The sequence below is a fragment of the Empidonax traillii genome, unplaced genomic scaffold (genome assembly GCF_003031625.1).
Source record: "Empidonax traillii isolate 1590-97213 ecotype Southwest subspecies unplaced genomic scaffold, ASM303162v1 scaffold761:size885847, whole genome shotgun sequence".
NCBI classification, from domain to species: Eukaryota; Metazoa; Chordata; class Aves; order Passeriformes; family Tyrannidae; genus Empidonax; species Empidonax traillii.
The window spans coordinates 572,878-588,695 of NW_020955954.1; the positions used below are offsets into that span (position 1 = coordinate 572,878).

General features: G+C 52.8%; 1 protein-coding gene across 3 annotated transcripts in view; it reads right to left on the minus strand.

Moving 5' to 3' along the window:
• Positions 1 to 15,818, minus strand: part of SBNO2 (strawberry notch homolog 2) — a 40,531-nt gene that overhangs the window by 20,372 nt on the left and 4,341 nt on the right. For 2 of the 3 annotated variants that reach the window (XM_027901056.1, XM_027901057.1), the window contains exons 2-4: positions 13,247 to 13,472; positions 11,840 to 11,919; positions 7,567 to 7,690 (exon numbers count right to left, since the gene is read on the minus strand). In XM_027901056.1, the coding sequence (XP_027756857.1) occupies positions 7,567 to 7,690; positions 11,840 to 11,919; positions 13,247 to 13,366 (324 nt within the window). In that variant the 5' untranslated portion in view covers positions 13,367 to 13,472. Of the gene's footprint in view, positions 1 to 1,603; positions 1,940 to 7,566; positions 7,691 to 11,839; positions 11,920 to 13,246; positions 13,473 to 15,818 lie in introns of those variants that run through there. The other variant, XM_027901058.1, reaches the window with a different exon arrangement.

Here is a 15,818-nt window from a genome sequence, read left to right on the forward strand (position 1 = left end):
TAGAGTCTCCCATTTGTCTTAACTAATTGCATTATCTAAAGAGCACTAAAGTTAATCACCTGCCAGGTTCCCCACCCAAAGAACTTCCACCACCACAGCATTAATTGGCCCTGCTTCTATTAAACCCAGAGTAATTGCTTAACAAAAGGCCACAAATAACCACAACCAGTACAAACCATGCCTGGACTAATCACTCCACTGGTTTATCTGCCCCAAACTGGAGCAGCTGCCTTGGTGTCCTCAGGGAAAAAGAAGGATCATCACCCCAACCAAGAGCTCATGGTCAGGATCCTCAGGTGTGGGTTTTGGAACAAGTTATTTTGTCCCTCTTTCAGACTGTTTAATCAGAATTTTAAGGATTTCTCACTGGAAACACGAGGTTTTACAGGAACAGCACTTCTGTTTCAGTAGAAGTTGCATTTCTGCAACAGATGGAATTTGTCCTGCCAGGCGGGATTTTTATTTCAGATGTTTTTCCACCACGCTTCTCTCCATAAATCTTATTCCTGGAATTCGGCATCTCCGTGGCCTCCTCTGGACTGGGCCCAGCAGGTCCAGGCTGAGGACCCAGAGCTGGGGTCAGGGCTGCAGGTGGGTCTGGGAACAGAGGATGAACTGATGCTGCTGTGGCACATGGCATTCCTGTCATTATCCCAAAACTGAGATTATCAAACCCAACAACTCACTCCCTAAAAAAGATCAGGAAAAAATCAGAGTAAACCAGCCCAAACACTCGACCTTTATCCAAGCCCCTGGGAACAGCTCAGCTCCTTTGGTCAAAACAAAGTGTTAAAAATAATGACATAAATAAGTGATATAAATAAAAAAACCAAGCAGGTGAAGTCTAAATAAAGAAGGAACAAGCATTCTAAAAATATTTTTGGGCCATCAGTAGAAATGTTTTATTTTCTCACAATCCAGACTCTGAGGAAACAGTGTCTGCAGAGCAGCTCTGGATGACTGCACTGCACAGCACCCAGGTGAGAGGGGGTTTTATTAAAAACCAAAAAAACCCATCTATATACGCAAATACACACCCACAGCCACGCTGTCAGCAAGGAGAGATTTGGCACCTCAAAAATCACAGATTAAGCAAATTATGTTTCAGGAGCGACAGAACCAGCAGCTGCAGATGATCACTATAAAACCCTTTAGCTGCAAACCCCAAAGTTTTCCTTAATTCAGGACAACAAACTGGCAGTGGGGAGGGTTCAGCTCCGGCTGGCCAGTGTTCCCCTCGCTCCCTGCACCCAGCATCTGCTTCGGAAATAAAACCCCTTAAAGCCCTCACACCCACACAAACACACGGATCAGTTCCCACACAGCTCCTTCCCTCCAAATTCCACGCTCAGTGACAGAGTCCTGACCGACAGAACAACGTCCAGTAAGGCAGGTACCAGCAAAATATAAATCACTTCTTTAGGACAATAAATCTGTTCCCGGAGCCCAGCGTGGAGAGGCATCATTCCCAAACTCTGCTGCCACTGCAGAGCTCCCGGGGACACCCGCCCGGGGAGCAGCCGGGGCCGGCTGCCCTCGCAGCCAAACACGCCAGGGATTCCGAGGAGGAGGAAAAAAAAACCCAGGAAAAATCAGGCATTACCTTGAAGAGAGACGGGAACTTTAGCCAGAAGTGCATTTGGGACATTTTAGAGCAGCATTCGGGGGGCTGTCGGCGGCAGCAGCACGGGGAGGGTGCTCAGTGTAAAGTGAGGAAAGGTCCATTCACGGCCGGGGCTCATCGGGGGCTTTAAAAACCAACATTCGGCAGCCAGGAGGGAAAATGGAGGCAAAGGGCCCGGCAGAGCCGCTGTCCTGCGCCCGCAGATTTGCATAGAGTGTTTAGTCACGACGAGAGGGCTCTTACTTCCTCTAAGTCCAGGGCTGACTTTCAGGAAATGATGCCTGCTTGGTAAGTCAGTGAAATTACTGGCAGTGCGAGGAGAATTACTGTACGTGGTGTAATCCAACCACAGAGCTCAGTAAACAGCGCCGGGCTCCGCGGAGCCAGAGGGCTCCGGGCTCCCTCCCCGGCCACCAACCCCAGCCTGTGCCCCCCCCGCAGCCCCTGCTCTGGGCTGGGGTCCTGCCTGCCCGCCCGCCCTCCCCATTTCGGGGCTCAGATGAAGAGATCAAAGTGACAAAGCTCACGAGTGTTCCCACGCTGGTGTCCCCCCCAGAGCCATGTGCTCTCTTTGTCTTCGGTGCCTGCCCCACCCCAAACTGTGCCATTAGAAATCCAAAGGAGTGGCCATTCTCTTCCCTTTCCTCCCTAGATCACTTCCCAGGGATGTTGCCTTCTCTTTCCAAGGCTGTCCCCTTTAACAGTTCTGGTAACAGAAATAAGCAAAAATTCTGGTGGGGAACAGAAGGCACAAAAAGGGACACCCGAAAGGGAGGCAAGCTTAAGAAAGGTCTGCTCCACACCACCTGAGGCTGGAGGGGAAGGGAATCAGCCAGAGAACCCCCTGCCTGGCGGGAAATCCCTGAGAACTGTTGTGTTTGCACTGGGTGCAAGAGGCTCCTGTTTGCTCTGCCCTGGCATGGCCAGCAGTGGCCCCAGAGCCGGGCTCTGCCCGCGGGGTCAGTCCCAGTTCACCCAGCACACCCAGCAGCACACAGACCAGCACTGGGGACGGCCAGGGGAGCACTCACTGCTCTGAGTCTCTGTGTCCCTGCTCCTTCCACACACCCACGGCACAGCTCCAGGGGAACGCAGCTCTCGCTGTCACTGCTGATGGAAGTGCTCCTGGGGCCTCGTGCCGGGAACAGCTGGAAAATCCCACATTATGAGGCACTTCCCTAAAAACAAAGCTTTGGAGTGACAGAAGCCAGCCAAAGCCCTGGAGGCCCACGAGAGAGGCGAGCAGAAAATGGGGTGCTCTCCAACCCTCCAGGGAGACAGACCAGAGTGAGGGAAATCTGCTTTCTGCCATCGGATCCCTCCAAGGAAAACATGCTGGGTCCCAGAGCTGGAAAACTACCCCCAGGACAGAAACCTGCAGCGGGGCTCCTTTCCAAGGGCAGAACCCTCTGCAGCACTGTGGGTTCCACAGGGACTGTTACATCAGCAGTGAGGATCCACCTTCCATCCTGCAACATACCTCGTCCAGGAGGGCTTTTCCATAAGCAAATGGGAAAGAAAAACACCGGGGCAGGTGCTTTCAGCAACACATGTGGAGTGAAGAGGCCAAATTCATTTCTGCAATGTCTTAATTAGCGACTCGCTGGTGACCTTGACTGAACCACCACCTCCTGCTATTCCTGCCAACCTTTGGAAAAGCAGGTGGGTTATTTCCTCTTCCTTTTCTGTTAGTGAACAAATGGGGCAGACAAGAGCCCTGCAGTGGCACAGATAAGCAGGGCTGCTCATTGATTCTGCGGGACCACAGCGGTGTGATCACCGCGGGTGAGACAAACCACGGCGGAACCACCACCTGGGGAGAGGCCTCAGCAACCCTGCTCCCCAGTAACCCTGCTCCCCACACTCTACTCCCCACAGCCCCGTTCCCCACAGCCCTGCTCCCCACAGCCCCGTTCCCCACGGCCCTGCTCCCCACAGCCCCGCTCCCCACAGCCCCGCTCCCCACGGCCCCGCTCCCCACGGCCCAGCCAGGAGCTCGTGTGCTCACAGACAGGGACAGGGAAGCAGCATTACACTCCAGCACTCCCATCTGACTTCCCCCCTTCCAGCCAAACCCGCTGCACAGCCCAGGGAGTTGCTGTGCTGGGGAACCTTCGGCACCCCCTGACTCAGACCAACCCTCCTTTCAATTAAAGCATCTATTTTAAGCCATGTCCCCGTGGTCTGCCGTTGGATTCTACTGCCATCACTTTTAAGAGCACTGAGCGTTTCAGAGCGGCTTTTCCCGCTTTTGTTGGCTTTGGGAAGGGAGGAGGCAGGCACAGCCCCTGCCAAGAACCTCAGAAGGCAGATCTCCATCCCCTCATGCCCGAAGTGGACATCGCTGCTTGGAGGCAGCAACACAGATGAAAACTACCAGGACTGGAATGGGGGGGGATGTCTGAGCCCTCCAGGCTCCTTTACCCCCTCCCCAGGGCTCAGCTGGCTCCTGCAACCCACAGCCAAGCACGACTGCCAACAGATTATACCTCAAAAGCCAAATTCCTCTCCCTTAACCACAGGTATCTCCACCTGAGACAGCCCCAAGAGCTCCTCCTACACGCAGAAGGGAAAGATTTGCTCTCAAGGCACAGCTCATCCAACCAAAAGGAGACACTGTTTTGGAGTAACATCAGCTGGTCTCCTGTTCCCGGGGATCAGCTCAGGGTGCCTCCATCGGAGCACCCCGAGCACTCAGTCAGTGCACTGTGAGCAGGTACAACCACAGCCCTCACTTTCCTTACCCCGGGCCAGCAGGAAGTGTCAGGCACCTCACCCAGAGGGTTTATGAAGTGCTGCTACACCAGCCCAAACCCCCAGCCCGCAGTGCAAAGACAGACACGAGCACGTAAGGCCACTTGTTCTTCCAAGGCCTCCGAGCCAGGTGACTGCCTGCAAATGCATTTTAATGCCTGTGTTCCCTGCAGACATAACTCCAGGACAGCGACACAAGTTCCAGGATGTTTCTTATTCCAGGAAACTCTTCGTTTCAGCCACAACCAAGTCTTCCATGTAATTTAATAACTGTTACATTGATTTCTCCTAAATCACCACAGCTCTGTGTACCGAAGCACTTCTAAAAATTAATACTTTTTTTAAGAGCGGGGTCATTTCTCCCCCTGTTTTAACAAGGAAGATTAACAGGAGATTGCAAGGGGCTGGTGGTGAGGAGAGGGCTGGTTTATGATTAACATGCACGGTCAGGAGCCCCCATCCAGCACAAACAGGGCTGTAACTGCACCTTTACAGCGTTACTGCAGGTGACTCTGCCCAGGAGCAGCCAATTCCTCCTGCACCGCAGGAAAAAAATCCATCTGGCCTGACCTCCTTCCCCCAGCCCAAGTACAGTTCACATGTGAAGCAGACCCGAGTTCCTGCCACAGGAGGTTCTGCAGAGCCCCTCACACCCCCGCTGTGTCCCCAGCATCTCCTGCCCTGGAGCTGCTCCCTCTCCCACTCCCCCTCCCGGGGTTATTTCTCAGTGTACCTCAGGGCAGACAAAGTCAGCAGAGGAGGTTTCTGTGCGTTCAGCAAAGTCCTGTTCTGGAGCCACAAGTCACAAGAAATTAAGCAAAGGGAACACAGACTATCAGCAACAGGCAGGGCCATCAGAGATAACAGGGGGCTCAGAGGAACTGCAGAGTCTGTGCTCTCAGGAATTCTAAACTGCCCAGAACAGTGAAGTTAAAGAAAAATCTGCACTGACATGGTAAAAGTGCCTTGGCAAAATTACTGCCCACGAGCGCTGGATCCCACGTCAGCAGCACCTGAGACTGGAGGGATACTCAGCAGGAAGGGAGGGAAGCAACGGAACCCAAACCCTGCTTCTCTCAGGACTGTGATTTCCAAGGGCAGTCAGTAGACTTTTCCATGAGGAGATGGCACCACATGGTTGGGATGAGACTCTGGCTGAAGACAACAGTTCCCAAGACCAGAGGCACTGTCAGACCCCAGCATGGCCTCCCAGAACTATTTTCTGAACCTCCACTCAAGCCACTTGTTTATATAAAAAATGCCAATAGATCGGCAAGGATGAATCACCCAGGAGCAAGCCAGAACCCAAAATACTGGGGAGGAAACAAGTTCAAGTTCACATCAGGCTGTTCTGGCCTTTCCCTGAATACAGAGGTGACTGATCCAACCGAAGAGAAATTCCCAGAGCCATCAGAAAACGCGGCAACTGCCACTCTCAGCACCCCCAGGTCAGCAAAGGCTGGCTGGACCAGCTCACCATTCCACGGCATTGCCACTCCTACCACGGCAAGTTTGGAAAAGTCAGGTACTTTCCTGTACAGCCACCTGGAAGGATGGAGCCACCCAGCTGCTCCCACACCTCCTGGATGGCATGTTTCAGCTTTCCAGCTGGAATGTTCATATTTAACAGTGTTGGCATCTGGGACATCTGCCATAGGTGCAGTCCCCCTGCAGAAAGAGTCCAAGCAAAAGCCAATTGTCTAAAGCCACCTCACTCCCACCCATGGCTTCCTCTCCCAAAGGATGAGTGGCACAAGAATTACTGGCACAAGAACTATTTCTTGCTCTGGAAACCATTTGAGGTCATTCACACCTGGTTTGTCTCAGAGCCTCCTGCTCTTTTCCCACCCAGCCAACGCAAAACACCTCCTTTCCACAAAGAATCTCCAAAATTCTGCTCTCCCGAGCTGGCTGAGATCAGTTCCTGTGATGCAGCAGGGAAGGAAGCTGACTGACCACTGAGATACTAGAAAATACATAAGTTAAAGAAATAATTAAGCCCTTTTCCCGTTAAGCCCATCAGCCAAACTCCACCAGACCTGGAGGTGAGACCTATGGTAGGGACCTCTCTCCCCTTCCCATTGCAGGCCAGTAAATGGTCCCACAAGTTGATGAGATCACCTTTCTGCCTCGTTCCTCCCACAATTAATTCTGCAGGAGGCAGAGATCAATGCTACTACGATTCAATTATTTATCTGGTTTAATCCAGTCAGAAGACCCCGATCAGCACTCCTGGTGGCTGCCCAGACCTGCTGTGCCAGGCAGGTCCCTGATGAAAGGCATGAGGAGCTGCAGAGGGGGGACCACAGCAGTGGCCACCTCAGAAGGCACAAACACCCAGCAGCTGCATATCCAAACCAGCAGAAATTGGAGCCCCAAAGAGGGTTAAAGCCTCTCTTTAGCCATGCTGAGAAACCAAAAGCACCCTGAGGGGGAATTAACGCACACCCAGGCAGACACCAATGTCCCTATTAATTCCTAGACAGGATCTAGTCAGTCCCTTCCTTATTGCAGATCAGCTCTGTCAGATCAACTACTTCCAGTATTTACTGACTAATCTTACCACAGCATGTTGCCAAAAGCCAGTACAACATTCGGAAACCTCCACGCAAAGAGCTCCTTCCTGCCCAGAGAGATCCCCGAGGTGAGGGAGCCTCTGGGTCCCAGAGGAGCCGAAAGACACGGGGTCAGCGTTCCCTCCTCCCACACTCCAGCTCTGCAAAACTGACCTGGCTCCCCTCTGGAATGCTGGGCAATGAGTTGATGTAATCCCAAAATATTCACTGCTCAGGAATCCACCACTCGTAAGCAGTGAGGAAGCACGTGCAGCGCACACGAGCAAAGAGCCTTTTGGGAGGGAAATGACTGAAGAGTCTCCAACGTGTTCAACTCTCACTGCGGGACCCTCCTGCAGCCAGGACCCCCCAGCACTGCCAGTGCTTATGGCAAACATCACTTGGAAAGACAGAAGCAGTTTCACCACAGAGAAGCCCCTACCAAGGCATGGACAGCTTCCCAACTCCCGGTGTCACAGGACCGATCCCAACTGCACACAGCTCTTGTCTGGGGCTGGACAAATTTATTGCCCATCACATCCTTTTCCCTCAGGGAGGCAACACTGAAAAACAACCCCCAGCATCCCAGAGGCCCCTTCGGCCCCAAAAAGGCATCATGAACTCTGCACTTACCTGAAGAAAATCCCCATTTTTTGGTAAGAAGTCAGCGGGGTCCACAGTTGCATAGTTTGTATCCAATAATTGTGGTCTGCTGATGGAATCCGTATAAAAATCCTGAGGGAGGTTAAAATATTGCCTGTAAGGAAATGGTAGAAGCAGTTACTCCCTGTCAGCCCCCAGTACTTCATAGGCCACTTCAGCCTTCAGCAGTGGTGAGGCTGCAGCTCTGGGATGTCACTCACACACTTGGATAATATTGTGGATATTATCCAGAAAAGAGTTCAGAATGGAAGGGCTAGGGACAGGGAACCCCCCAGACAGAACTGCTACCCCAAGAGAGGAACTGGGGATGTGACTGATGTGAGTTCCAAGAAAAGATCTCTGCTGAACTAAGAGGGGAACAAAGCAAAGGTTTTGCCTGCTCCTGCTGGGCAGGGCCATGCCAGCTTCCTCCTGCACCCTGTGCCCAGCACCAGCTTCCTCTGGGCAGCCACAGGCCAGAACTGCACCAGAGTAGCCAATTCCCTCCCTCCTGGCCTCGGCTCCACACCACCTTAAGTTCCCTTAAGTTCCTGCACTCCTTGGGCAATCAGCACCCAACACCCTCCGTGCTGGAGCCACGGAACCCTCACCCCACCGCCTGCTTTCCTCCTCTGGAGAGCTGCATGTTCTCCCTGACGCCAGAGGCACAGAACCCCCGGCCACAGGAGGCACTGGGGGAGGGAGAAACAGAGCTTAAACAGAACTCCTGCCCAGGAGCTGGGAATGAGGAGTTGCCAAAGGACTATTAAGCAATTAAGGTGCCATGTGTAGCCAGCAGCTCATTAACTCACCCGCTGAACATTTACATGCGGATTTATGTGCAAACACAGTTATCTCCTCTGCTAAATACATTTTTCCTGCTCATTTTCTGTCATTAAAGATAATACCCTGAAAAACCAACAGCTCCCTACTCCTCCTTTCCTTTTTTGCTTTTTTTCCGTGCTGCCGCAGCTTTACCTGCTGCAGAGAGCCCATGTGAACACACCTGCACCTCCCAGCTCCCACAGTCCAGCCCCGCCTCTCAGCTCCTCTAATCCATCCAGGCAAATTAAAATCTGGGCATAAGTTCTGGGAATGGATGTATTTCCACACAGGAAGAGGCTGGTTTAAACGGCTTTCAAGTCGCAGCCGCTGCGGTCTCGCCGTCTCTCGCACGAGGACAGAGCTTGGCCAGCCTCAAGGAACTAACCAGGGAATGGGAACACTATTTTTACTGGAAAATTGAACACCCCCTCCTGTTTCCCTGGCACTTCATGGCCTGGACAAGGGTCAGTCAAGGTAACAGAGGGGAGCCCGAGAGCGTCCCAGCCTCCGTGGGCTGCCCTGCTGTGCAATCACCGGCCCTGGGTGGTATTTTCCTTCCCCTCATGTTGGTTTTCCAATGTGCCCATGTGAGATGCACTTTGTTCCTGCAGCCTGCAGTGAGAGCCCACAACAGCTCCAGGCACTGCTCCCAGGTCGTCCTCGGAGAGCCACCAAGTCCCTTCATACCTTTAGACCTGGCCTTTCCATTCCCCTCAGTCCCAAATGAAAGCTGTGCTGCCCTGTCCACACCTGCTCAGCCTCTCCGGGGTTTTCTTCCTGGCAAACTCTCTATGGAAGCAGCTTCCTTCAGAGGGAGAGCCAAGAGGCCACAGGCTGACTCAGCACCAGTCCAGCACTCTCCTTCCCCATCAGACACCAATCCAATTTCAGACCCTGCTCTGCTGTTCCAGCAAGACTCCACAGAGGTAGAAAAAGGCACGAAAATGGTGAGAAAAGGGGTCTTGTGTTTTAGCAACTGGAGAGAAAGCTTTGCTGGAGGTTTGAGAAACACCTTTTTGCAGTGTTTTTGGTGTGATACCTCATCCAACAGCACAACTGGGCTGTCCCAGATCCCCCCTGGCCGGGAAGGTGCAAGGGAAGCCCAGCTCTGTTGGGATAATTTCCTTACAAATCAACTGGGCTGCAGCTCTTTGAGGCCCCGAACCTCAGTGGTTCTTTTAGAGAGGTTTAATACACTGTTGACATTAGTCAGGTTAAGAAAATCTGAAGCAGAGAGGCCACGTTTGGGGTCTTCTAAAGAAATTCCCCACCATGAAAGCAAACTCCTGAAAAGAAACAGGAAAAACCTGCTTCAGGATAAAGGTGTTGCTATGAGAATAAACCCTGTCCAAACACAGCCGCCTGCAAATGAGATTTCTCTGCAAGGATTCTGAAGAGAAACGTGCACCACCTCTAAAGGCAGCTGCGTTTTTCTGTGTTACAGCATGGCCTATGATTACAACTGCCCTTAAAATGCCATCTTTCAATGATTTCAGGATCCCTAACCCTAAATCCACCTGAAACAGAGTCAGTGCAGTTTTCAAGTACAGAGAGCACAGACTTTTTCAATGTGAAAGGCAGGTATGGAAAATCTCACCTGAAAGGTGATTTTTACAGTTCTCAGGCTACGAAGAACAGGGCACTAAAGGTGCAGCTTTGGCTAAATCATTCCCTAGCAAACAATTACTACAATGAGCCTCACTTCCAGAGGTAACTCCAGCAAAGCAAGCCCAGGTGTGTGTCAGACACAGGCATGTCCCTGCAGGATCGGGCTGAAACGTTCCCGGCAGCGCCGACATGAGCGGCACCCAACAGGAAGAGAGCGAGGGGCAAAACCAGAACAAATGGTCAAGGAGAAAACCCCAACACAATAGACAAACACAATCTAATCTTGTGGTTCAATGCAGCAAAACAGAAATTCTGTTATAGCTCTCCGGAGGATTCAGGATGTGTAATTTACAGGAATCCTGCTCAAAAAGCACGGCCCCTTCCCATCAGCGCCGGCCGGCCCAGAGCAAAAGGCCCGAGCGCAGCTGGGAACTCCTCTCCTGTTCTCCTGTGGGGAGGAGCTGGCACAGCTCAGCTCCCTCAGCACCTGTGGCGCAGCTTCCTGGGACCCTCCTGTCGGGAACTGCCCTGTCCATCCCCCCAGCGCTGCCAGGCAGCTCCCGCCACAGCCGGGGGGACCAGGGGCACCACAACCCAGCTGGAGACACAGCACACCTCATCCCCCAAACAGGGGCTGATCCTCACTGACAGCCAGCCAAACTCACACCCTCACAGGGAGGGATCTCTGCTTTTCCATGAACACGCCAAAATCCCTCTAAACTAAATCCCTGCTTTAATTCCAGGCACCTGGAGCACAGTTATTAGCTCATGATACGAGTTCTGCTTCTTTCATTTTTCGTTCCTCCCACCTCTGACCCAGATAAAGAACACATCCTGTGTATCCATGCCACTCCCTGGATTCACAGAGACCGAAGAACAGCCATGGACCAGCCTCCAAACCTGCCCCACAAACAGCATCTCCAGCCCCAACAGTCCCCATCCAAGTCACTCAGTGGTGGCACAAGGCCAGTCTGTATTGTCCAAACATCTGCCATATCCCACCATCCATCCAGGATGGAGTTTCATCAGGAAGGGGGGAAAGGGAAAACAACGTTTATTGTTATGCAAAAATCCCTCCAAAAATGCTGTTTTGAGCAGGTAATCTAGAAACAGTTTTGCTCTGGATCCAGCAAGCCCGTGGCTGACGTCCTTCCCAGCAGAGCCACTGCCACTCCCCCAAGGGTTCCTAAACCCACCACACTGCCCAGCACTGAGCTGTGCTGCCCACAGGGCAGCTTTAGCTCAGAGTCAGTCACAGTTTCTCACGGGAGCCCACACACCTCACCTCACACCTTGTGGGGTGAGGTCACCGCAGCACATCAGTCAGAACCAGAGCAGAGTCACAACCCCCGATGAACTCCGGGCTGAGCACGTTTTTTTTCAGCACATTCTCGATATGGTAGTTGGTGTCAGTCACTTCCAGTGATGTGGCAAAGAATTCTAACTTCACCCAAAACTTGAACATCTTCCTCCATGTCTGTACAAAGGCAGGGACTGCCCACTGTGTTCCCTCTGCCAGACTGTGCTCATGGGGTGTTTTTAAAATTCCATTAGTGTAACAAATCCAAGCTAAAGCAAGGCTGTTCCCCTTTTACTGCAGCCTCCAGGTTTACCAGAAATCAAAGGTTTTCTCTTGTTTTTTAAAACAAAAAGCTGTTTGCTGTTGTTTCCAAGCTGCAACAGTGTATGAAACGCCACGAGATCGGTGAGTGATGCAATTATTTCCCCATCAAATCGTGAAATAAAGTAAACAAGGAAAACACTAAAGAAACAGTTGAATCACGGGATGTGCAAGAGCAGAGGGGATTAGACAAAGGAGAACAGCACTCACTGGTTTTCACTTGGGAAGGACGAGGTTGGGAAAGAGGCAGAGTAGCAGCTACTCCATGAGTTGGCGGCCAGCATGGAATTCTGCAGGGAGAAACCACAACAGTTAGAGCAGCAGGGCCTGGCACCGTCACCTGCGGCTGCAGATCCAAAGCAGGCCCGTGGCTTCCCTCCCTCAGTGCCTTCCAGAGGCAGAGGTGGCTCCTCATCTCGTGAGTAGGAGACAGAGGGCTACTCTCCAGTTCCAGCTTTGGAACCTACTTCCCTATCACTGTCTCCAGAGGGTCACCAGGGTCAATCCCCTGCTTCAGGCCATCCACTCAGTCAGGATCCACTCATTCAAATGCTCCTCCAACAGGACAGGAGGAAATGGCCTCAAGGTGTGCCAGGGGAGGGTTAGGTTGGACATCAGGAGGGATTTCCCCATGGAAAGGTGGTCAGGCAGTGGAAGGGGCTGCCCAGGGAGGTTTGGAGTCCCCAGCCCTGGAGGTGTCCAAGGAAGGACTGGCCGTGGCACTGAGTGCTCTGGGCTGCAGGACAAGGTGGGCATCGGGCACAGGGTGGACTTGATGACCTTAGAGGTCTTTCCAACCTCAGTGATTCCATGATTCTATGATTCAGTCTCTGTGGGAAGCCAGCACTAACCCAGTAACCTGAAATCGGCTGACAGAGGTCACACCCAAAAACGTCCTTCTGAGCCTTTGCCTTCCCCCTTCCCTGAACAGTGTCCAACATTAACGGGAAGCTTTTAGCTCAGCTCATACCAATGAAATCAGGGAGAGAACACAGTATCTCCTTACTCAGCTCCAGAGCAGCCTTTCATCTGCCCTTTGTGTGCCCAAAGCACTGAAATCTTGTGCTTGAAGCAACAGGCACTTGGGTCTCGCTGGAACCTCTGCTGTTCCTGCATGTGACATACTCCAAAGTTAGAAAGAGAAAACTGCAGGAACACGTCAGCTATTTTGGGACAGGGGTTTGCTTTTTGCCCTGTTGGACAAGGGCATCAGGGACCTGGTCCGGTTTTAGCAGTTGCATCAGGACAAACACAACTTATTTATCTCTGCTGCTCTGGAAACAGGCACAGCTGGACCCAGGCACAGGTTCACACGTCTCAGAGGGACAAGCAGGAGGAGGAACGAGGTCTGCAATCTCAGGTACCCTCTTCAGTCCTTCCCCAGGGAGCTGGCACCCAGCAGCTTTCAGAGAGCCCTTGTTTTTAATCACAGCCCCGCTTCAAAGCCAGCAGACACAGCAGACAGCCTCACCTCAACCCCTCCGATTGATCCTGCACAGCCCTGGACAGCTGCCTGGAAAGTCTGGGAAACCGCTGCTCTAAGTGTGCCCCAGGGCTCCCAGGACCTGCCCAGACCCCTCCCGGGGACACCCCTTCCCCAGGACTGCGCGGCCTCACCTCCATGTCCGGCAGGGCGAGCTGGGAGCGGAGGCCGGGGATGCCACACAGGGCATCGCCCGGCTGCTGGTGCTGCGGGAAGCTGTTCCCCCCCTCCATGGCGGGGTGAGCTGAGGGCATCAGCCCGTGTCCTGCCGCATGGAGCCCTCGGGACGGCGGGACGGGCTCTGCAGTGAGCGCTGGGAGGGTCTTTATCTGTGCTCTTCACCCTGCACCATGTCCCGGGCTGGGAAAGAAAGGCACGTTTAGGTTTTATGGAAGAGGAGGGGGAAAGAACGAGACTCGTAAGCCCAAACATAGCTGAGAGATGGGTAAACAGCCACCAGCCTGTGAAATGCTCCTGCCTCTTCAGAAAAGAGAGGTTTTTCTGGGAAACAGAGATCTCCACTACCACCACACCTGGAATCCACCCAGCCAGGAACTGAGACACACCTCTCCTGCCTTTCACACTGCGGCAGGTCCCCCCGACCACCTGGATCGCTGCACACACCCCCGAGGCCAGCCAGAGGAATTTTCTCGTCTAATGTACAGAAAGACTCTGCACTTGTGTGCAAACTCAAGGCAATCAGTTCTCCCAAACTGCCCGTTTTCCTGAAAATAGGCTCCTGTCCCAGGGACACCACACTGAGGCAGGAGTGAGCCCTCATCTCCCACCCTGCAGCACCGAGGCCTCCCAAACCCCACGGCAGATGTTACTGTGCACCAGCACTTCCCACACCAGTCAAACCCAACAACACACTGTTACACTTTTTAGGTTAATTGTATTTATGTTACAAATCCCAGAATTTATCAGCTCCTGGCACTGTCCCTCTTGCAGCAATGTGGGATCTCAGGCTCACACCTGCCAACCCAGGATCATTGTCCTGGCAGGATTGACCCCTCGCTGCCTCTGCCACAGCTTCTCAGTCTAAACCTCCCAATGATTACTTTTTTTCACTAAACTCTCCATAATCCCAAAGGAAACCAACTTCCCATTGGATTTAATGGGTTTAAAAAAAAAAAAAAGACAGTGAAAGCAACCTATACAACCAGAGGAGCAGAGAAAAGCATCTGTGATGCCTTTACTTCTTTCTTTGCCTTCTTTGTGCCTCCCCTGACCCTGTCCCTCCCCAGAAGCCAAGGAAATCAAAGTGGCCAACACCTTCTGAGGGAGAATCCAGCCACACACAACACCTACAGAGCACAGACCGAAGCTGTAATTTAAGAGAGCCACCTTTGATCACTGGGAAGACACTGTTTGCTCAGGGAGTATTTTTGAAAAGCCATTTCTGAGTCAGAGGCCCTTTAAAAATAATTGACCTTCCAGTGAATGAAATGGTTGCTGCCTTTGCAATGGAAAGTTAAATTAAAGGGACTCTTTCTTCCCTTCTGTGGTGCTGCAGCCGTGCCAGCAGTGCCCCACGGGCAGGGCTCGTGTGGGGACCAGCCAGGACCCCCAAGCCTGGACGCCGATCCCGTGGTGGGAATGGCAGGCAAAGCCCCCACGCTCTGGGGACCTTCTGGGTGAAGAGCAGAGACCCAGGGTCACGTCCCGCCTATCAAGTGCTGTGTAGAGCCCCCAGAGGCATTGTTTGGGGTTTTTTTGGAGGGGAAGGTGTCCCTTTTCCTTTTTTAATGACTCCCTTTAACTCCTGCTCAGCTGCTCCCAAGCATGGGCTGAGGTTTGCTGACCCCAGGGTCAATGTCACCGACTGGTCCAGAGGCACTGATGTCCTCTGGTGCCTGTAAAACCCTATGACTCTTCCTTACACCAGACTTCAAGGGCTTGGCTGCTTTTCTTTTTTGTTTTTTCCCTATTTGTAACAGTTTTTGATAGGAAATCAGCAGCAATGATTCCCGTAAGAGCCGTAACAAATACACAGCTTTACTTACACATCCAGAGGAACTTGGGAAGGGTAAAATCAATACCAGAATCTCTGCGTTCGTGCTCTACATTAGCTCATGTCTCACACCACCAGATCTCACTCGTGGACTCTGCAGAGCAGAGCCTGTCCCTAAAACAGCACCAGTTCCTTGGGAACACTCCTGTGCAAAAGATCATATCCCATTGGCAAAAGGAAGGAAAGCTGCTTAGCAAGAGAGCTGGAATGCTCTGGCCCTTGGTTTGTGCCTGTCCCACCATCCTCCAGGCAGCCACGTCACGGAAAACCACGAAAATCGGCGAGTTCCAAAGCGCTTCCACTTCCACCTCCCGTCCTGCCGCCCTGCCAACAAACACCGATAACACGGAGGCCCCGCACGCGAGGGAACCGCTACAGCAAACTTCTCCAGTGTCGCTCCACCAGTTCTCTTACCAAAAACTCTCCACCAAAGCAGCAGCTTCCACCAGGAAGCAAACCAGCGGAGAGGAGGCTGCTGTTTGGAGAGGGCTGGGGGAGGAGAGGAGAGCCGAGCCCACAGAGCAGCACCAGCAGCACGCGCAGACGGTCCCCACCTCCAGCGACTCCTGTCACGTTTCCCTGCGAGTGGCACTGAGGAACAGCCCCGACCTCCCCCCGGATCAGAGGGGTGGCCCCAAAATCCCACCGGACCTGCTCCTTCCCGGCCGAGCAGCCCAGGTCTGAAAGTGAAA